This window comes from Mustela nivalis (genome assembly GCF_964662115.1).
Source record: "Mustela nivalis genome assembly, chromosome: 1".
Lineage (NCBI taxonomy): Eukaryota > Metazoa > Chordata > Mammalia > Carnivora > Mustelidae > Mustela > Mustela nivalis.
In genome coordinates this window covers 139387602-139410145 of record NC_139020.1, presented here as the reverse complement: position 1 = coordinate 139410145, position 22544 = coordinate 139387602, and the positions used below count along the sequence as shown (strand labels likewise).

The window sequence follows — 22544 nt, the reverse complement described above, 5'->3', positions numbered from 1 at the left end:
ATCTCAGGGTCCTGAGATCGAGCCCTGCATCGGGCTCTCTGCTCGCGGGGACCTGCTTTCCTCTTTCTCTCTGCTTGCCTCTCTGCCTACTTGTGATCTCTGTCAAATAATCAAATAAAATCTTTTTTTTAAAAATTTTAAAAAATAAATAAAATTGAGGGAATTCAGAAAGTGAAGATATGCAGGTAAATAAAATAATTAAGGAATTTCATTAATGATTTTGCAGAACTTCAGATGTCACAGTGTTTATTTTTTAAAAATTATTCAAGTTTCTGGACAACTGCGTGGCTCAGTTGGTTAAGTGGCTGCCTCCGGCTCCGGTTGTGATCCTAAGGTCCTGGGATAGAGCCACACGTCAGGTTCCCTGCATCAGGCTTTCTCCCTCTCCACCACTTGTGCTCTCTCGAGTTCTCTCTCTTTCACAAATAATAAATAAATACATTCTTTAAAAAATTAACATTACAACTAATGATATCTTTAAAAAATTATGTTTCATTTGTGCTTATTGAAAGAACTCTTCAATCTTATGTCATTTCGCGCACATAGAAAAGGGAAATCACCCATGAAATAAATAAGGTTATCCCTATCACTTCACAGTCAAAGTACAAATCTAATCACTGATGACCTCAGAGGCATCGATTCAGTCTTTCCACATACATATCCTTTCTTGTCAAGTGTTCATGATGCAGTGTTTTTTTTTTTAAATAAACTTTCAAATCAAAGCATAATCTCCATATAGAAAAGTGTAGAGCTGGATGAATTTTCAAAAAGAAAAGAATCCTGTATTCACCACCTAGTTCAAAGACTAGAAATTACTAGCACCCAGAATCCTCCCACCGGTAACCACATCCTGACTTCTAACATCATAGATTAGTTTTGTTTTGCTTGTTTCTAAACTTTATAGAAAGGGAATTACACTGTACATCGTCTTTTCTATTTGGCTTCTTTAACTTTACATTATATTGGAGAAATTCTTACCTGTTAGGTATAGCAGATCACTCATTTTCATCACTCAACAGTAGTCTATTGTATGCATATACAATATAGCCATTCTGACATTGAAGGACATTTGGATTTTCTAGTTTGAGGCAACTACGAACAGTGCTGCTCTGTATATTCTTATACATGTCTTTGGTGTATATAAGTATGCATTTCTATCTGCACATACCTAGGAGTGGACTTTTTGGTTGATTATTCTATGTGAGCTTTCAGCTTTAGCAGCTGCTACTGAGCAGTGTTGTAACGTGGTTTTTTACTAAACTACAAACTACCAGTAGTATATGAGTGTTTCTGTTGCTCCAGATCCTCACCAGCAGTTGGTATTGTAATTTTAGCTATTCGGGTGGGCTAGAACTCATTTTAAAATTTTAAGTAACTTTCTAGAGCCTATGGTTCCCTTAAAAAAAAAAAAGTATACATTTTTGAGTGTATGTTATTTGCCTTGGTGGAAAGCTATTCACCGAATTGTTAACCGTAATTATCTGGGTGGTGGAATTATGGGTCATTTTGTTTCTTTGCTTTATATTTTTTCTACTTTTTAAATTTGCAAAATGAACATGTTGTGGTAACAGAAATAATATGAAAAGTGGCAGTATTTCCCAAAGTCTTTTTGTTAAAACATATATTTTAAGGATGCTAATAGAGATTCCTGAAGATAGTTTCAAGGCCAAGTATGACTTGTTCATCACAAAGTTGCTCAGACTTAAAAATGTTAACGTGTTTTCTGACTCCCATATGCATGAGTATTGTATAATAGTGTGCCTGGTTTCTGGGACTTTCCAAAATACCTTTTTCTACCTCAGGGAACCGAGGTACTAACAAACTTTATTTGCAAAATATTAAAATGGGAGGTTCAAAATGTAGCACATAAAGATAGATTACAATAGATTACAATAAAGCAAATAATCCTTACTACAGACGAAGTGTCCACAAACAGGTCTTCCCTGTGTGACTGAACACTTCGAGAATTTTTATGCTGCTTTCAGTAAATCTGAAGTCATCCAAAATATCAATCCAAGAGTCTAGTTCCATGGTACTTTTCTGTTTTTCCTCCTATATTGGAAAGTTAGCTACTTTGAGTGTTATGATAATCATAACACTGGGTTTAGATTATAAGGTTTAAAATCCTACAGATAGAGGACCCATAGCATCTTTGGCCTCAGCTTTTCTTTGATAATGGATCCTTTGGACTCCAAAAACCAACTTATTTTATAACAAGGTAAGACAAAGGAGATCCAGGCTGCTTTCAAAAAGAAATTTCTAGTTGGTCTTGCAAATTGCAGATACTTGCCACCATAGTCCAACAATAAAATTTAACAACCAAAGGGTTTTACTGAGGGCCGGAATTATTCACCAGCATTGCCAAGTTCTTAACACATTGCCAGATATGGGATACTGCCAAGTGTGTTAGCCAACTTGGCAGTGTTACAAAAAGGTGTGGTTCGGAGTAAGAGACTTGGGTTTGAATTTCAGTTCCAGCATTGACTCCATTCTGTGACTTTTTATGACATTTAATTTCCTTGACTATGAAATAAGAATGGTAATACCTCCATTGAGGTTGTTGAAAGTTAATTAAGCTAGTATGTGTGAAAGTGCCTGCCCTGTACCAAAGATAGCAGGGTTCTCAATGAATGGGGTTTCCTTCTTTGATGAAACGACGTGTAAGCATTGGCAAGGCTACAGCTGATCGACTTCCATAGCCAAAATATTTCTCCACTCAGTTTCACACAATTGGATGCTTTTGTTACTGCTCTGTCTTCCACCACCCCCAATCCTTTCTTCTGGTGCCATAACCTCTTCTTTCGCTCCTCGCACCATCCTGGTTTTCCTTCTCCAAAAGGAACAATGCTTCAACCAATTTTTGATAATGTTACAATAAACTTTAAGGTGCTTCACCCTCTCCATTATTCAAGTAAGAACACTTGAAAAAGCAAAAACTTAGAGAACCTGAACAAGTTTTAGGACCATCCTTGATGGGCATTTTTGCTTCTGGAAACTTCTTAATATGTCCCAAACTGATTGAGTAATTATTGACATCTACTACATGCTAGGTATTTTATAGGCTTGGCCAGCACTGTGTAGTAGACCTTTTACTGAACAGCCTGGTCTTGCCCTTTTAATTTTCTCTAAGACTATTTTAACTAGAAATCTGTTTTTTGAAGAGTCAGCATTCTTGGGCCGCCTTCTAGATCTTCCCACATTCAGATAGCACTCTCACAGCAAAGAAGAAAATGAAGAGACAAAGATATCAGTGATGTAAGATATCTAGGCTAATCTGTGCTTAAGTATTTTGGAAATACAAAATATTTGGAAATAAAAAATATTTTGGAAAGTATTTTTGGGAAAAAAGTTGAATATTTGCTGTTAATTAGCACACTAAGATCTTTTCAAAGTTCTGAAAGTTAGTAATCCCCTTAGATAACTTGTAGGTACCTCTTTTATTCTGTTTCAGAAATCCCTCTAACTTGTAGGCTTTAAATCTTAGATTCTTCTGGTGTAGATATTCCTTATACTTCCTGGATTCCCCTCACCCACGACCATTAAGTTTTTAAATACACTACAGAATGAAAACAACTTGGCAGCTCTAGAGTTCCCAGCTCTTTTGAAATGGAAAAAGTTGAGCTAGGAAAGCCACTTTTATCTTCTTTCTTTAGATCTGAGTCTTAAAAACCTACTGAGTAACTGAATCAGATGCCTCTGGGCAGCCAGACTTTTTGTTTTTTTTTTTAAAGATTTTATTTATTTATTTGACAGAGAGAAATCACAAGTAGATGGAGAGGCAGGCAGAGAGAGAGAGAGAGAGGGAAGCAGGCTCCCTGCTGAGCAGAGAGCCCGATGCGGGACTTGATCCCAGGACCCTGAGATCATGACCTGAGCCGAAGGCAGTGGCTTAACCCACTGAGCCACCCAGGCGCCCATGGGCAGCCAGACTTTAAATGCAACTTAGTGATACACGTGCTAGGATCATATAATATTCTGTTGGTGAAGAATGTGTGAGTGATAGCATGTAATGTCCTCTAAAGCAGGGTTTTCTTAGAAGAAAATGCTTCTTTGAAAGTCCTAATCTTTTCAAATCCCTTTAAAAGGCTGAGAACAGTCATTTTAACTAAGGCACGTGCTAATTATATACTCCATATTATATAATTCAGTAGAGTAGTTAAGAGCCCTGAATTATTGCTGACCTATATCATGTAAAATAACTAAAAATGTCCCTCTGTTTGTATAAGTAATTAGAGACCTCACCAGAGGATCAGCATAGCTTACTTGGCCAAAACCAATCAACACAAATTCCTCCAAACAAAAAAAAAGTCAAACAAAACAAACGTCCCATACTTCCAGGTAGAAATTGGAGACCTTAGACTTTACCTGGCTTGCCAGTGGTGATAAAACCCAGGAATGTAGGGCACCTGGGTGGCTCAGTTTGCTGAGCAACTGCGTTCTGCTGGGTTCATGATCCTGGAGTCCCGGGATCAAGTCCCTCATCCCACATTGGGCTCCCTGCTCAGCAGGGAGTCTGCTTCTCCTGCTGACCTCTCTCCTCTCATGCTCTGTCTCTCTTACATAAATAAATAAAATCTTTGAAAAAACTAACCAACAACCAAAAAACCCAGGAATCATTGATATCTTCAGCCATCCATAAACATGTATTACCTTTGGTCCTTAAGTATCTTTTACTTTTTTTTTTTTTTTTAAGATTTAATTTAGGGAGAGAGAGAGAGAATAAGTAGGAGGGGCAGAAGGAGAGAGAGAATCTCAAGCAGACTCCCAGCTTAGTGGAGAGCCCAGCACAGGACTCAATCTCACAACCCTGAGATCATGACCTGAGTGGGAACAAGGAGTCCAATGTTCAGCTGATTGCCACCCAGGCTCCCCTTAAGTACCTTTTTAAAGTAAAAATATAAAATATTTGGAACAAATGCTTTTGAAAATCAGTTAATAATCTATTATATTTACTATAGATATGCCAAAAGCTACATTGGTGGTAGCTTTCTTCTTTGCCTTAAGTTCACTTCTAAGGAAATATAAGACATTAAATTACATTTACAACATTTACCTAGACAATAGTACTTGGACAACCATTTATTTGTTTTACGGTAGGCCAGACATGAATTTTTCTTGTTCTTTGTCTAGCTACTTCGTATATATAAAGGATCCATAAAAACCAATACAGTGGGGTGCCTGGTTGACTCAGTCAGTTAAGTGTCTGCCTTGGGCTCAGGTAGTAATCCCAGGATCCTGGGATTGAGCCCTGCATTAGGCTCCCTGCTCCGTGACAGGTCTACTTCTTCCTCTCCCTCTGCCTCTCTCCCAGTTCCTGCTTTCTCTCTCTCTCACTCCCTCAAATAAATGAATAAAATCTTTAAAGCAAAACAAACAAAAAAACCAATACAGTGTGGGGTGCCTCGGTGGCTCAGTTGGTTAAGAATCTGCCTGTGGCTCAGGTCATGATCCCAGGGTCCCAGGGATTAAGCCCCACATTATCAGGCTCCCTGTTCCGTGGGAGAATCTGCCTCTCCCTCTGTGCCCCACCCCCATGCTCCCTATCTTTATCTTGTGCTCTCTCTCAAACAAAAGCTTTAAAAAGAAAAAAAAACCTAATACAATGAGACAGAGAGGTCAACTTGAAGACATTGAATCTTGAATTCAAACATTAACTTATTTAAATGCTTAGATTATAGATTCACCCCCCAACCCCCTCTACTGTATCTCAGTGTTGGAACAATACATGACTTAAATGCAAACTCTCTTGAAACTTTGCCAAGTATCTAGAAGTACAGTTTGCAATTACAATCCTTATTTATTTTTATCTTATATAGTAAGTTTATTTATTGATTAAGTTACATGCTGTGTCTAATGTGCAATTATAGGTATGACTCATCAGGTAAACTGTCTATTAAATAGCAAATGAATAAATATAAAATTGCTTTTGATTTAAAAGATTAGCTCAAAACTATATAACACAAGGTGTGAACTCAAGGCAGAGACCACATCTTCATTGCATTTTTGTATGCCTAGGTCCCGAGTACCTAACACACAGTAGACATTTAATAAATACATATTTTTTGATTGCTATAATAGGGAAACATAAAATCTAAAAATAAAAATTCATAAGTAGTTAGGATAAGTTTCCATGGAAGCTATTCAGAAAACTTGGTTTAAGGCCTTTATTTTTAGTTTGTAGAATTGATTTTGATTTCTACAATTTTTTATTTTGGCTGGTGTTTGCTATGGTTTGGAAATTAAGTCTTTAAATGTAACATGCACATATGAATAAAGTAGTATTCCAAACAAGACAAACCTGATATAGAAGCTTTTTAATGTGGCAATTATTGCTATAATTACTCTGTACATAAATGAAAAGTATTTGACAAAGCCCCAGAAAGGAAAGATGTACTCAAGTTGGGCATAACCAGTTTTATTTTAAAGATACATTAAGTCTGTTGCACACAGTTAAAAAAACAAAACAGTTCTTCGGGAGCTGAGATACTTTTAATCTAAATAGTTTCCCCCATTCCTCATGAATTTTTGCTCTAATTTTTGCATGTATATTCAACTACTTTATTTGTGATTCTTTTAGATAAGTTGGTATTTTCATAAGAATAAAATAAGTTACATTCACTACAGTGTCTTCACACTCGGGAGGCAAAATGCTCAGTGCTTTATGTATGAGGCAAGTGAAAAGATAAACATGAAGTTCCATTAATTAACCCAAGTTTTGAATATATTTTATTCAAAATCTGAGGTTGCAGAGTTTTGAAAACTGAAGTTTACAAAAGGAGATGGTTATACATCTCATAGTTTGGCTTCTACTTAATGCGTATATCTTTATAAAAACCTCACAACCTTTAAAATTATTTACCCCTTTCAAATTTATAAAATATATGTACTTCGAAGTGTAAAGTCGCAGTAAGCACAAGAGCAAAAAAATCCTCATTTTAACAAGGCATAAATGTGCTCAGGGAAGTCAAATAACAAGGCACAAATACTTAGTTGGTCAGGTTCAGAGCCCAGATTAGCCCTGGTCTGCCTGATTTACAAGCTTGCACCTCAAGTTCAAGGTAAAGAAAGGCTTCACTGTTCTAACCAAAGTTCCAAATATGCCAGAATTACATGGCCACTAGAGAGCTAATTAAGAAAAACTGTTTAAATTATTTCCATGTTTCAGAGCTCTCCACCTCTCTGGACTCAGCAGGCAGTTAAAATATGTGACCTAAGACATTTTTGTTTTCCCTTGAGAGGAAATGCACAGTTGGAAGAGAAGTTCACAAAAACACCTTGTCCACAAAGCAGCAATACGGCTTTTATCTTTTTAAAAAGCTCACTGTCACAGCCATTTGGGGGCAATTCATGCCCTCAAGTACTCACTTTAGTGATAGTTAACTCCCTTTTAGTCCGTCTCACAAGCCAGATTATAAATGACTTGAAATGGGTGTGGGGGGGCTGTTCTTATTTTGAACCCATCGCGGGCCTGGCACAGAGTGGCAGAGTGTGCGTCCAATCAATACTTGTTGAATGGAATTACGCTGAAAAGCAGGGTGAGGTAAAGCCTTCTTCCATCTGCCAAAGACTTTGGTGCGGCTATATGGGTAATTTTCTTTCTTCGAAAGCTTTAATGTGAATGAAATTATTCCTTAGTGGGCATTTGAAAATTCCACTGAAAGCAGTTTAAAAAATTAAACATGCCCTCCTAGAGGTAGCTGGACGGATGAGAATGAGAAGTGACAGTGGCAAATCCGCATTGTTCAGAGAAGAGAAAGGTCAACAAAGAGTAGAAACAGAACCCTCAACCCACCCTGCATTCTTTCCCTGGAACGTTCTCAGCACATCCCTTACCATTCAAGTTCTTTAAATGCAGTTTCCTTGAAACTGACCGTACCCCATTTGAGTGAGGGGAGGACAGGAGAGGGAGGGAAGAGATGGAGGAGGGGAAAGATTCTTTCGACAGCAGCGTCCACTTGGGGCCTTGGGGAGGCCGGGGTCACGGGGCCCTCCTTGCACCAGTGATCTACAACGTCTTGCCTGCGGTTTACAACCGCTCTTTAAAAATACTTTCCCTTTGGGACTGCCCTCGGCTTCTTCCTGCCAACCCCCCTTCTCTCCCTCCCCCCCCCCCCCAGCCGCCTCAGGCAAAGAAATGCCTCGGCTTAGCCCGCAGGTCTTAGAGTAAACAGCACGCTCGGAGGATTACAATCGACCCGAGGCCAATTCGACCCCTTCCTTTTGCCGCCCTCAAATGACCCTTGACAGCAGCCCCTGCTCTCCCCTCGAATGGAAAACCCACAGACACACACACAAACAAAAAACCCCAAGTCTTCCTTTCGGTTGCTACCCGCAATGACGTTTCCCCCTCGGGTCCCGCCCCTCCGGGGGCTTGGAATTTTGGGATTGGCCGAGGGGTTGCGGTGACAAGGCCCCGATTGGGCGCCGAAGCGCTGACTGACAGCGGGGCGGCCGCCGCGCCCTCCCTCCCTCCCGCCCGCCCTCCCTGGTGTGCGAGTGTGTGTGTGCGGTGTTATGCCGGACAAGAGGGAGGCGACCGCGGCGGCGGTGGCTCTGTTTATTGTCCCTCTCGGTGTGTGTATGCGAGGAAGTCGGGGGTATAGCGCTGCCCACGAAGGCAGCCTTTGAGGCAGCGGCCCGGCGTTAGCTGCGACTCCGGCAACCCCAGCGGCCGGCCTTCGCGGAGTGTGAGGAAGGACAAGGCGCCTTTGCGTCCCCGCCACGTCTGGACGCCCCGAGCTTTCCGGCTGCGCTCGCCGCGCGCACCTCCGGGCCCCGGCCCGGCTCGCCGCGGCGCCGGCGGGCGAGCGAGGAGGAAGCACCGCGCCTCACCGCTGCCGGCCTCCCGCTTCCTTCTCCACCTCTTCCTCAGCGACGGGCCTAGGCCCGGGCGACTCGGCCGCCGCGCCTCGAGTTTGAGGGCGCCGAGCGGCGCGGCCTCCTCGGCGGGCTCGGCCGACCGTCCGTCCGTCCCGGGTCTCAGCGATGGGGCGCGGGGGACGACGCCGCTAGGAGCACGGCGAGCGGAGCGGTCGGTGCGGAGCAGAGGGGCCCGGCGGCCGGCAGGGAGGCGGGAGCGGCGGCCGCGGCCTCGGGGCCTGTGAGCGGAGGCACCCGCCATGGCCAAGGCGGGCGGCGGCGGCGGCGCGGGAGCCGGCGGCAACGGGGCACTGACCTGGGTGGTGAGTGGCGGACGACGGGGGGCGGGGGCAGGGGTCCCGGGCGCGGCTTTGTTCCCGGCCCGGGGCGGGGGTGTTATTCCGCAGGGCCGTCCGGGGGTGGTGGGGAAGGGAAAAAGAGAGGGAAATCCGGCGTCCCGAACGGGCGCCCCGTCGGGGATCCTGCCGACAGAATCCCCCGCTCCCCGCCCCCTTTCTTCTTTCTTTACCTCTACGGAGGCTCGGGCTGCAGGAGTATAATGTGCACTTGCAACTTACGGGGACAAACCACCAACCCGACATGAAGCTCTCGCTTCATCTTTTCACGTCTTTCTCAGAGTCTTCCGGGGCAGTCTGAGATGAGGGGTATTGGCAGTAATGCTTGTGTGTTTCTGTGGGTCAGCACTTTTATCTAAACGTGGCTTAAGAAAATCCCGGAGGAAGGGGTGTGTGTGTGTGTGTGTATGTATTGTAAATGCAAATCAAACCGTTTCTGATGCTCTAAGGTCTCAAAGAAGACTGGATTTGGTGGGGGAATTAGTCTAAGGCAGTTTACACTTCAGTTCATACCCTGATACGATTGAAAGCACATTCGGAAAGGCTGTTTCGCCGCAGTTAATATACTGTAGACCGTCCATCTGTCAGCGTGGGATTATTAAAAGAAGCGTTCACCTGCGTCAGCATCGCAGGTGAAACGGGGTTGGGGGCCGAATGGAGAGTGCTGGAGAGGTGACTAAAGTGCTTAGTCCCGGCTTTAAAGGATTTCGGCGCTCTGTTCCTGCTGGGAAGTAGTAGAGGAGGGGAAGACCTGGAGAGATCCGATTCCCACGGCCGATCGATAATTCACCAGCATTTCACTTGCTCAGCATTGAGTTCAGAGCAGGGTCATTTCCTACACAAAAAAGCCCAGCTCAGCCAACTGACTTGGTTTCCAGGAGAAACATTTAACAGGGACTTTCGATGGATCCTCCCTTTTTTCAGAACACCCGAGGAAACTTTCTTATTGGCATTTTTATTTCTAATTCTTCTTTTCTCTTGGGCGAGGTTTGGGGGAGTCGAGTAGCAGTTCTGCTGTATTAACAAGTCCTCCTTGTAAAAAGCATGTTAGTGACAGCAGGAAAACATTTTAACCATTTGTATTTGGGTGTCAGGAGCTTTGCAAAATAACTTGCCAGGCTCTTATTGTTGAATTATCTGAAATTTTTATGTTACTCCAATAATATAGTATGAACAGACCAGAGCCAGGAGAGATAAAATGCCAGATTATAAATTAATGGTCCATGTTTTCCATTCCAGAGGGGGGGAATGCATAAATGCAAGTTAATGATTTTTAAAAATGGGTGGCCCTTACTCCTGTTCTAGTAGAATCAAACAACTTCTGATAATTGAGTTAGCCAGATGGTTTTTATTCACTGTTTGGAAGTGCCGAGGCCAGATATGTGTTTCTGAGCACCTCTGATTCTGTAATGGGAAACATTTTGCTCCAATATTGAATTGGTTGGCATTTGACACTTGATAGCAATGTTTGAATTTACTCTTACTTAACTTTGTAGATAAATGACCGCTTTTTCTTTCAAGCTCAGTAGGAAACTCATTTACATAAAAAATTCATGAAACTTAGAGGGTCTCATTCAGTATCAGAAAAATTAATTTGATAATAAAACTGACTTATTTAGTAAAGATTTTTCACTATAAACCTAATATGGGAAATACAGTAAAGCAAAAAATCACTTGATCTTTTATTTACAGATTATATCCTCTTGTTGAATTACAAGTGTATTAAAAAGATAATTACTCCATACGTCCACTTTAAGATTTGATGCTTGCTTTAAATTTGTCAGGTTATATGAGCATCTTTATGTCCATAATATACATCATTGATAATAGACTAATTTTATGGGAGGCAGTATAGTGAAGTGGTTATGAGCCTGGACGTTGATGTCAAATTGATGTAGTTTTCAGATCCTTTCTCCAACACGTATTGCAAAAGGGACCTAAACTTTTATAGCCTGTTTTCTCATCTATTAAATAAGGTTGCGTTGAGAATTAAGTGAAATAACGTATGTAGCCAGTGCTGGGCTTAGTAAATGTTTTTTTGTTGTTGGTGGTGAAATTCAAAAAATGTACACTCAGAATAATGAAGTTGACTTATACATGAAGTGCTTTTAAACCAGGGTGAAAGCAAATTATTCCTTTGAAAGAATTCAGGGATTTGTTTCAGTGGTCATCTATTTCTGCAGAGGGGTAACTTTGCCTGCTTTGTTGAAACTGGTGTTATGTTGCCACCTGCTTGTGGGTAACAGGAAGAAAAAAAATGGAATTAGTCCCTGATATAATTCTTTTGGGAGGGGGATGGGTAATACCATGTGTTGCTGGTATTAATTTGTGTTAGGATGCTTGCCAGCATGTAGTATTAACATCGTCACTGCATGAAAGTTTACATTTTAATACATGAAACCACAAAGCAAAGTGGTATAAGATTGACATTAACTTCTCCTTTTAATAATGTATTTTGTTTGTGTTTGATTTGCAGCTTCTTAAGCAGATTTTTAAGAATTTTTAAAAAGTGGAAAACATAAATATAGTAAACTGTTTTGAGTTAACATTAACAACAGCTATAAAGGCTTCCTGAACCAAGCAGAGTTTTTTGAGTTAACTTTTAGTTCGTAAAGCTTTGATTAGTAGAAGCTGTAGTCTATTTCATTAAGTCATTTGTAGTTGTTTTTTTTTTTAAAGATTTTATTTATTTATTTATTTCTCAGAGAGAGAGAGAGCCCACAAGCAGGCAGAGTGGCAGGCAGAGGCAGAGAGAGAAGCAGGCTCCTTGCTGAGCAAGGACTCGATCCTAGGAACCTCGGATCATGACCTGAGCCAAAGGCAGCAGCTTAACTGACTGAGCCACCCAGACGTCCCAAATCATTTGTAATTTTATTTTATTTTTTTTTTAAAGATTTTATTTATTTATTTGACAGAAATCACAAGTAGGCAGAGAAGTAGGCAGAGAGAGAGGAGAAAGCAGGCTCCCCTCAGAGCAGAGTTCCGATTCGGGGCTTGATTCCAGGACCCTGGGATCATGACCTGAGACGAAGGCAGAGGCTTTAACCCACTGAGCCACCCAGGTGCCCCCATTTGTAATTTTAAAGTGGTTATAAAAACTTCTGTAGATGTACTAGAATACAGTTAATCACTATGTGAATATTGATCTTTTTTTCTTGAATAATTTGATAGATTAAAAGATGTTATTATTAAAAATATTAAGCATATAAGTAAGTGTTGGCAAGAATAATATAAGAAGCCTTCCTCTGTTTATCATGTTTTAACAGTTACCAACTAAAGGTCACCCAGTTTGCTCCTTCTCTTTATTTTGAAGGGGAGCAAATCCTAGAATTATATCACTTCATCTATAAATAGTGCAGTGTTTATCTCTAAAACATAAGTTTCTTTAAAACATAGAGCACAGGGACGCCTGGGTGGCTCAGTTGGTTAAGCAGCTGCCTTCGGCTCAGGTCATGATCCCAGCGTCCTGGGATCGAGTCCCACGTCGGGCTCCTTGCTCCGCGGGGAGCCTGCTTCTCCCTCTGACTCTGCCTTCCACTCTGTCTGCCTGTGCTCGCTCTCGCTCTCTCTCTCTCTGACAAATAAATAAATAAAATCTTTAAAAAACAAAACAAAACATAGAGCACAATTGACGTTTTTTTAAAAAGTAAAATTCAATGAAACATAACACATGCTTTTTTTCCTGTAGATTTCTAATTCAAAACACAATTGTATATTTAAATATTTAAAGATTTGTATTAAGAACCTTTCCTTAGCAGCTCATTATTGCAAGTCTGAACTCCTCAATTAGACTTTCAAGCCAATTCTTTGTTTTCTTTTTTTTAAGATTTTATTTATGTATTTGACAGAGGGATCACAAGTAGGCAAGAGAGGCAGGCAGAGAGAGGGGGGAAGCAGGCTCCCTGCTCAGCAAAGAGCCTGATGCGGGGCTTGATCCCAAGACACTGGGATCATGACCTGAGCCGAAGGCAGAGGCTTAACCAGCTGAGCCACCCAGGTACCCCATAAATCTTAATTACTCTTCAAGTCTAGTTCAGAGTCTCACCAGACTTTCATCCTAAAATTTACACTCCTCTTTTTCTGTTACCCTTATGGGTCAAAACCCATAAATGTCTTTTTATGTAACTTTCCACATGGTAATTTTGTCTTAACAATTAGATTATAAACTCCTGAAGATGGAGATCACGTATTATACCAAAATTTTATACTGCTTAGCAAAGAGCTGGATTCATACTCCAGCCTCAGTTATCTTAACAAATTGGATAATTAACAGCTAACTTTCTGAAAGGTCTGCCATCATTATTTTTTTTTTTAAAGGTTTATTTATTCATTTGAGAGAGAGAGGCAGGGGAAGGTAGGGGCACAAGAGACTCAGGCAGACTTCCCACTGAGTGCAGACCATATTGTGGGCTTTTGTAGGCTTGATCCTAGGACAGAGGTGCCCCCAAAAGTCTATCATATTAGACAAGAGATTAGGTAGCAGTGTTCTTTAGATACATTCTCAAGTAACATAATAGCAGTACTTAGCAACTGTAATTATAACTGGTGCTAACTTTTCTAAATGGAAGTGAGTGTTCCCTTGTAGTTTTAGATCTGTTACTTAGGTCTCAGTAGTTACATTTTACTAAGGCAAGACATTTAAAAAAAAAAAAAAAAAGCCTTTTCTGGAGTTTTTATTTTTTTTTAAATAGGACCCTCTTCAGAGAAAAGATGAGATCGGGATAATTATTTTCAGTTGCAGAGAAGGAAACCGGTTTAGAGATTAGGTAACAAACTGTTAATCACCTGGCTAAGGCAGATTGAAACCAGGTTTATCTTCTTAACCATGATTTATACAGCCTTACTCCTCACCTTAAACATACTGGAAACCAAAAAAACCTTGGGGAACCTGGATGGTTTAGTAAGTTAATAAGCCTCTGACTCTTGGTTTTGGTGCAGGTGATGATCTGTGGTTCTTGAGATCTGCTCTCAGTGGGGAGTCTGGTGGAGAGTCAGTCCTTCTCTCTTTCCCTCTCAATTTACCCCTCCCCCCATTTGCACCTGCGCCTCTGTGCGGTCCATCTCTCTAAAATAAATAAATCTTTTAAAAAATAAAAACCAAAAAGCTTCATCTTTTATACCCTGATGTGACAAGATAAAAAACCTTCTAGGATATACTTGTATCTCTTTGTACTAACTTTCTTTTACTTTCACACAAAAAGCTAGGAAATACATTTCCTTTTTAGGGTATATGTATCTTGTTTAACAATGCTTTTTAAAGATTATGGGTTATGAAATCAGATCACGTGGTTTCGTAGTTCAGCTTCTTCAAGTACTAGCTTTGTTAGCTTTGGAAAAACACTTTTTCACACTTCCATTTCCTCATCTGTAGAAAGAGAATCATGATAACCATGTCTACTTCATGGAGCTCTTACAAAGGTTGACTGGGATTATCCATATAATTCCCATAATGCTGCCACATAATAAGCTCTCAGGTGGGTACACACACGTGTCTTTTTTTCCAAATCACTTGAAAAGAATTTTCCTATCTTTTGTCTCAGAGTGAGAATTTTTTTAAGGCTTTTTTTTTTTAATTTAAAGATTTTATTTATTTGACAGAAAGAGATCACAAGTAGGCAGAGAGGCCAGCAGAAAGAGAAAGAGAGAGAGAGGAGGAAGCAGGCTCCCTGCTGAGCAGAGAGCCCACCCAACACGGGGCTCCATCCCAGGATCCTGGGATCATGACCTGAGCCAAAGGCAGAGGCTTTAACCCAATGAGCCACTCAGGCACTCTGAGATTTTTTTTTTTTTTTTTTTAATATTGTGAAATCACCACAATAAGTCAACATTCATCACCACACAGTTACAATGTTTTTCTTGTGATGGGGACTTTGATTTACTCTCTTAACAACTTTTAAATGTACAATGCAGTATTGTTAACTATAGTCACTTTGCTGTACATTACATTCCCAGGACTTCTTACTTTTTAACTAGAAATTTGTACCTATTGGTCACCTTCAACTGTGTTGCTCCCTCTAGCTCCAAATTCAGGATTTTTGCTTTGTTTTGATTTGAGAGTCCACATATAAATAAGATCATACAGTATTTGTCTTTCTCTGACTTATTTCATTTAGCATAATGCTCTCAAGATTCACTCATGTCACAATTGACAAGAGGTCCTTTTTTTTAAATGATGATATTCCTGTGTATGTGTGTGTATACCACATTTTCTTTATCCATTTATCACTGGATGCTTAGGTTGCCTGTGTGTCTTGGCTCTTGTAAATAATGCTGGAGTGAACATAGGGGTGCATGTATCTTTCCAAAAAAGTGTTTTTGTTTTCTTCGGATAATGCCCAGAAATGGAATTGCTGGAGCATGTGGTAATTTTGTTTGTAATTTTTTTGAGGAAACTCCATACTGTTTTCCATGGTGGCTGCATCAATTTACATTCCTACCAACATGTATGAGGGGTCCCTTTTTTCCACATTCTTGTCAACATTTGTTATTTCTTTTTGATAATAGCCATCTTGACAAGTGTGAGGTAGTATCTTATTGTGGTCTTGATTTGCATTTCCCTGACGATTAGTGATGTTGCATGTCTTTTCATTTGTCTGTTGGCCATCTGTATGTCTTCTCCGGAAACATGTTTATTCAGATCCTCTGCCCATTTTTTAATCAGATTTTTTCTTGCTATTGAGTTGTAGGAGTTCTTTATATATTTTGGATATTAACCACTTATCAGATTTATCATTTGCAAATATTTTTCCTATTCAGTAAATTGCCTTTTCATTTTGTTTATGGTTTCCTTTGCAGTGCAGAAAGAAGCTTTTTAGTGTGATGTAGTCTCACTTATTTTTGCTTTTGTTGTCTTTGCTTTTCATGTCAGTTAAAAAAAAAAATCATTGTCAAGACCTACATCAAGGATCTTCTATATAAGTCTTTTAATTCATTTTGAGTTAATTTTTGTGTATAGATCAGATAGGGGTCCAGTTTCATTCATGCATTTGGCTGTCCAGTTGTCGCTGTCCCAACATCATTTATTTATTGAAGAGACTATCCTTTCCCCATTTTATATTATTGTTTTTTTTATCATAAATTAATTGACCACGTGTGTGTGGGTTTATTTCTGGGCTCACCATTGGTCTTTGTGTCCATTTTTTATGGCAGTACCATACAGTTTTGATTACTGTGGCTTTTAATATAGTTTGAAACTGGTGACTGGGATGCCTCTAGCCCTTTTCTGTCTCAAGATTGCTTTGGCTATTTGGGTCTTCTGTGGTTTCATACAGATTTTAAGATTGTTTTATTTCTGTGAGAATGCTGTTGGAGTTTTGAAAGGGATAGGGACTTTTATTTTTTACTTTTTATTTATCTACCTTTTTTTTAAAGATTTTATTTATTTATTTGACAGAGAGATCACAAGTAGGTAGAGAGTCAGGCAGAGAGAGAGGGGGGAAGCAGGCTCCCCGCTGAGCGGAGAGCCCATTGTGGGGCTTGATCCCAGGACCCTGAGATCATGACCTGAGCCGAAGGCAGTGGCTTAAGGCACTGAGCCACCCAGGCGCCCCTATTTATCTACTTTTTTTTTAAGTCAGTGAGAGTGGGGAGGGTCAGAGGGAGAAGGAGAGAATCTTAAACAGGCTCCATGCTCAGCACAGAATCTGTCACCGGGCTCAATCTCATGATCCTGAGATCATGACCTGAGCCCAAATCAATATCACACACTCAACCAACTGAGTCTCCCATGCTCTCCTGTAGTAGGGACTTTTAAACAATATTAATTATTCCAGTCCATGAGCATGGAATAACTTTCCATTATTTATGTCTTCAGTTTCTTTCATCAGTGTCTTAGTTTTCAGTGTATGAGTCTTTCACCTCCTGGTTAAATTTATTCCTAAGTATTCTTTTTGTTTGAGTTGTAAATGGGATTTTTAATTCCTCTTTCTGATAGTTTGTTATTATTGTACAGCAACACAACGGTTATGTGTATTGATTTTGTATTCTGCAACTTTACTGGATTGGTTTTAATAGTTTTTTGGTGGAGTACTTAGGTTTTTATTTTATATGTCATCTGCAGATAGTTACAATTTTACTTCTTGCTTTCTAAATTGGATGCCTTTTAGAGAAAGTGTACTTTTTGTTTTTATAATGGACATTCAAACACTCCTTATGATCTTAAGTATCCCTCACCTTCTGTCTCTCTCCTTGTCCATTAGTTTAGGAGAGCATTTCTTGAAGAGCATAGTTTGAAGGCAAAGTGTTGGTTTTGTTTTTATTAATGGTGGATAGATAGCATGGCCCTCTTTGTTGTTACATGGGTGAAATATGAGTGAAAAGAACATCAAAACATGACAGACTTGAGGGAGAAAGGAAGGGGAGGAGATGAAACAAAAGGGTAATGTGAAATCTGAGGGGGTCGTTTATAGAAGATAGGAAAAGAGGCTTGTTGCCAAGATTTTGCTAGTGCCACTCTTGTTGGCTTGGTGATGGTGAGATTTCTGTGCCGATTATGTGAATGAGTGGCTCAGTTCCTTTTTAGCACCAACTGGCAAACCATCTCCTTTCCCCTCTTTGGCAGCAATTCATTCTCTTACAGAAAAACAAGAACTGGGTGATTGCCCCAAATTGCTATATCTCACGTGACTACTCTGTGCATGGAAGAATCTTTTTTTTTTTTTTTTCCTTAACAGAATGATCTTGGTATATATTCATTCTGAAATAGAAAAATTTGTTTTATTGCAACGTTTTTCTTGTGGCTGAGAAGTATTCTTTCTTTTTTCTTTTTCTTTCTTCTTTTTTAGAAGTATTCTTGATAAAGGTTGAGTTTTGGATAAAAGTATTAGATCTATATTATTTCACTAGGAGTTAGCAATATTGCAAAAGTGCTTAAAATATTAATATTTTAACATGGATTTTATGTATTATTTTGATGTTTTGTTATAATTAAAAAATTCCCAACGCATTAATTTGGCAGCCAGCTTTTGAACTTCAGAAAAAGTCAGTTATGGTGTCATGTGTGTAAACCACAAATAATAGAATTAAAATGTTTTAGGTTTGTGGAGGATATTTTCATATAGGGTTATTTTACATTTTTATTTGTCTTTAGTTTAATGTGGTAATGAAAATGTTGCTTTAGTTTCTTGTATTCTAGTGTTGTTAGATGCTGCAATTACTTATTTCTATAAATAGCTTGGTATTTTGTCCACACAAATTTAAGCAGCAAAATAAATTACAAAAAAACTTAAATTGTAAGTTTTCAATTTTATCAAACCTTTTTTTTAAATTATATCAAACCTTAAAGTTTATGTAGAATGATTTTGGTAATTGATTATTTTTAAGGGCATATTGTGAACTTTTATTTAATGTGAAATACTTAGTCAATTACTGTAGTACAAGATATTTTACTACTATGAATATAATAAGAATAAGGTTAAATCATTTTGAATCAAAAGACCCCTTTTCAATGTTCAAAATGAGCATAAATTAAAAACTTTACATTAAAAAAATTAGTAAAAAACAAAAAAACTAATACAATGGCAACAGCAACAAAAACAAAGTTAAAAAAAGCAAACCTCTATGCCCCTATATACTTGCCTCAATTAAACATGAGGATGAGGGGATTATTAAAATTCAAGAAGAATTTTTCACCACAAATAGAGCTAATCACAATGGGAAAACTGGTGGATTTACAAGTAGACCAAATAAGTTGTTAGTGAAAATTCTTAATGTACTAACGTTAATGTGGAAAGTTTAACTCCCCCCACCCCCACCATGAGAATAATTCTGCAGATAAAAGATGTGTATCAGTCTCCTTTATCATTTGTAGGATTGAGAGTGCTTTTGTAAATGTGTAGATAGGAGTTTGCTGATCTGTTTGTATTCAAGCTAATTTCATGATCTCTTTTCTGAATATTATTAGTAACAGTGTTAAAACTGAAGAACTACTCTGGGTGATCTTTCTTTTTTCTTGTTTTTCCTTTTTCTTCTTTTCTAGAGATAGTGGCAATAAGAGTTGTAAGGAAGATGATTAATAGATTTTTCTCATTTTACTTAGTTCTCAGGGCCAAGGTGTTTGTATTTACACTTAGTCTAGGGATGGGATCATCCCACTGAGGGGGTAGTATAATTGCTCTATGTCCCTTCATCTCGAGATTTTGATTTTTAGTGGCCTGGACCTTATTCAGGAGCAACTTTCTGCTAATAAAGAGGAGCTAAAAGAGATCATTATTTTAGGTTTCTTTTTTTTTAAAAAAAAGATTTTATTTATTTATTTGACAGAGAGAAATCACAAGTAGTCAGAGAGGCAGGCAGGGAGAGAGGGGAAAGCAGGCTCCCTGCTGAGCAGAGAGCCCAATGCAGGGCTGGATCCCAGGACCCTGGGATCATGACCTGAGCTGAAGGCAGAATCTTTAACCCACTGAGCCACGTAGGCACCCCTATTTTAGGTTTCTGTGAGAAAATCTTAGAGACCTCTCAGGAGAGAACCTCTTCTTTCTGTTTGCTGCTAGTGAGCCAGAGAGCAATGCAAACTACCATTTGTTGAGAATGGGAAAGTAAAAGACCAATCTGACTGCAATGTTAATTTCTGTTTTCTACTCTGCCAAACTTGCCATTCCTATTTCTGTATTTTGGTTTCACATACCTTTTTGCCTAAATTTTAGTGAGAAGGTTGGGACTACAGAAGTAATAAGTAGGTATTAACAGTGCCACTAGAAGAAAGAAACCTTCAGTTTTATTCTAGTGTAATTATGTTTTCACATACATGGCCTAATAGGCTTTTAAAATACTTCTATATATGTTCATTGTAGAAAACTAGAAAATGTTTATCAAAAAAGAAAATGAAAATAACTTCTGTTTCTACTTCTTACAGATAATTTTGATTGATTTTCTGTCATGTGTATTTTATATTTTTTCATATGTGTGTATGTATGATATATAATTTTTTCTGATGACAGTGGGCTCATTTTTATATACTTTTGCAATTTTGTTCACTAAACAGTATAGTTTTCATAAGCTGCTAATTTAAAAATACATATAATATTTTTACATAAAAGATATAGCAAGAGAAGTTTATATAGTCAACACAGTTTTTGGTAAGCATAACTAAAAATATTTACTCAGTGAAATATCCAAGTTTAAAGGTTTATATGCAAGTTTTAGAAAATATTTAATATAAACAAGAGTTGACTTGAAATATTAACAAAGATCTCAAAACACTTTTTATTATGATATTCTATAAATAATGTGTTCCTTAATGCTTTTCATTACTTTAAATAAATGGTGCCTTTTTTCTTTCCTTAACATCTATCATATATTTAGGAAAAAACATTTTGACATAATATACTTTAAGTATATTGTCAAACTTATTTTTAATATTTATATATTATTCCTAGAGAAAATTATAAATAGTAATCTGACAAAGCCAACTACATTGCACTTTTTCTCTGATTTTTGAGATATTATCCTAGCAAGAACGACAACTTTTGAACTTGATAGGGATGTGTTAGGTGGCAAGCCAAGAATTCCTTAACTCTCAAGTATCCATTCGGGAGGAAGTGATTGGTAGTGAAGGGATATGGGAGATGTTGTAAATTCTTGAAAAAGGAGTGGTAACGGACTTCATCCTTATTTTCCATACTTGTGTGCCCTTTTAGTTAAGAGTAACTCATCAGGACCAAATGCGGAAGCCCCAATTAGGTAAACATGGGTCCCTGATGAAGTCTAATCTTGAAGATGTTTTCTTTGTTGTGGGTTCTAAAGTAGTAACCTGGGATCAAAAAGCTTTTCCTTCCATGGTTATTATAAGTTCTCGACCTTTATGCAATGATTGCGAACAGTTCTAACTTAATGGTAAGAAGTTACCTCCCTTTGATTCTGTAGCATTTATTGTCTTTAAACACTTGCTAAGAGTGTGATCTTAATCCTTACTATTCTGATGACCCATTATACAAAATCAATTATGCTTTTACTTTTGGATTTGTGTCTATAAATTAATCAACTCTCTCGTAAAATCAAGGAACATGATTGGAGATTTGGAGCCTGGTATTTTTAAAATGCAGTTTATTTCTGGCTAATTCATCTAACTCTACACAAAAATAGATAATGAAGATTTTATGAAATATCTACTTTCTTTTGTCCAAAGCTATTTTTGATTCAGAGCAGTGTTAATAGGAAACCTTATAAATGAAAGAATGTATAAGAATATAGTCTAAGTGCCTTCTGGGTGCAGTAGGCAGCACGTCAGTCACATAATCTGAAGAATATAGTTTAAAATAGAGCAAAGGTTGTTCATAATACTTTATTTCGCAATGTTAAATTTTTTAAATTTTATGTAAAATTTATGGTCCTGGAAGATTATAATTCGTTTGAATTTCCTTTTTTTTTTTTTTAAGATTTTATTTACTTATTTGATAGACAGAGATCACAAGTAGGCAGAGAAGCAGGCAGAGAGAGAAAGGAGGAAGCAGGCTCCCTGCTGAACAGAAAGCCGGACAGACCGTGGGGCTTGATCCCTGGGATCACGACCTGAGCCGAAGGCAGAGGCCTTAACCCACTGAGACACCCAGGCGCCCCCCTAATTTGTTTAATTTTCATAGTGTTTGTACATTACAGTTCTTGTCCTGGTTTAGACTGCTCAGAAGTTATGTATTTGAGGTTTTTTGTTTGTTTGTTTTTTAAAGATTTTATTTATTTACTTGATAGAGATCACAAGTAGGCAGAGAGGCAGGCAGAGGGAGAGAGGAAGGGAAGCAGGCTCCCTGCTGAACAGAGAGGCGGGGCTCGATCCCAGGACCTGAAATCTTGAATCATGGAATCATGACCTGAGTGGAAGGCAGAGACTTTAACCCACTGAGCCACCCAGGTGCCTCTAAGGTGTTTTTTTTTTTTTTTTTTTTAAGATTGTATTTATTTATTTGAGAGAGTGAGAGCAAGAGCATGATAGGGGGAGGGTCAGAGGAAGAAGCAGACTCACTGCTGAGTAGGGAGTCCTATGTGGGCTTGATCCTGAGACTCCAGGGTGGTGACCTGTGCCGAAGGCAGTTGCTTAACTAACTGAGCCACCCAGGCGCCCATGTATTTGATTTTTAAGCATACATCGTTTAAATGTAGACGATGTAATGACTTTTTTCAAATATTAATTTTAAAGATAATGGTATGGCTGTGTGTAGGACCTGAATTTAAGTGGTTTATAACTTGCTCAAATTCATAAAATCTCCTCCATTGTTTTGTCTTCTGACTGCTTCATTTCTTCTTAAGTTCAAAGACTTGTGAAGATATCGCAATTTTCGTTGTCTAATATAGGAATTTTTTTTGACTGTGAAAAAACATGCCATTATAGCACCTTTC

General features: G+C 38.7%; 1 protein-coding gene across 2 annotated transcripts in view; it reads left to right on the top strand.

Annotated features, from left to right (window-relative positions):
• Positions 1–8465: 8465 nt before the first annotated feature.
• Positions 8466–22544, top strand: part of TOP2B (DNA topoisomerase II beta) — a 59038-nt gene continuing 44959 nt past the window's right edge. For both annotated transcript variants that reach the window (XM_082686892.1, XM_082686891.1), the window contains exon 1: positions 8466–9182. In XM_082686892.1, coding sequence (XP_082543018.1) covers positions 9120–9182 — 63 coding nt within the window. In that variant the 5' untranslated portion in view covers positions 8466–9119. The remainder of the gene's footprint in view (positions 9183–22544) is intronic.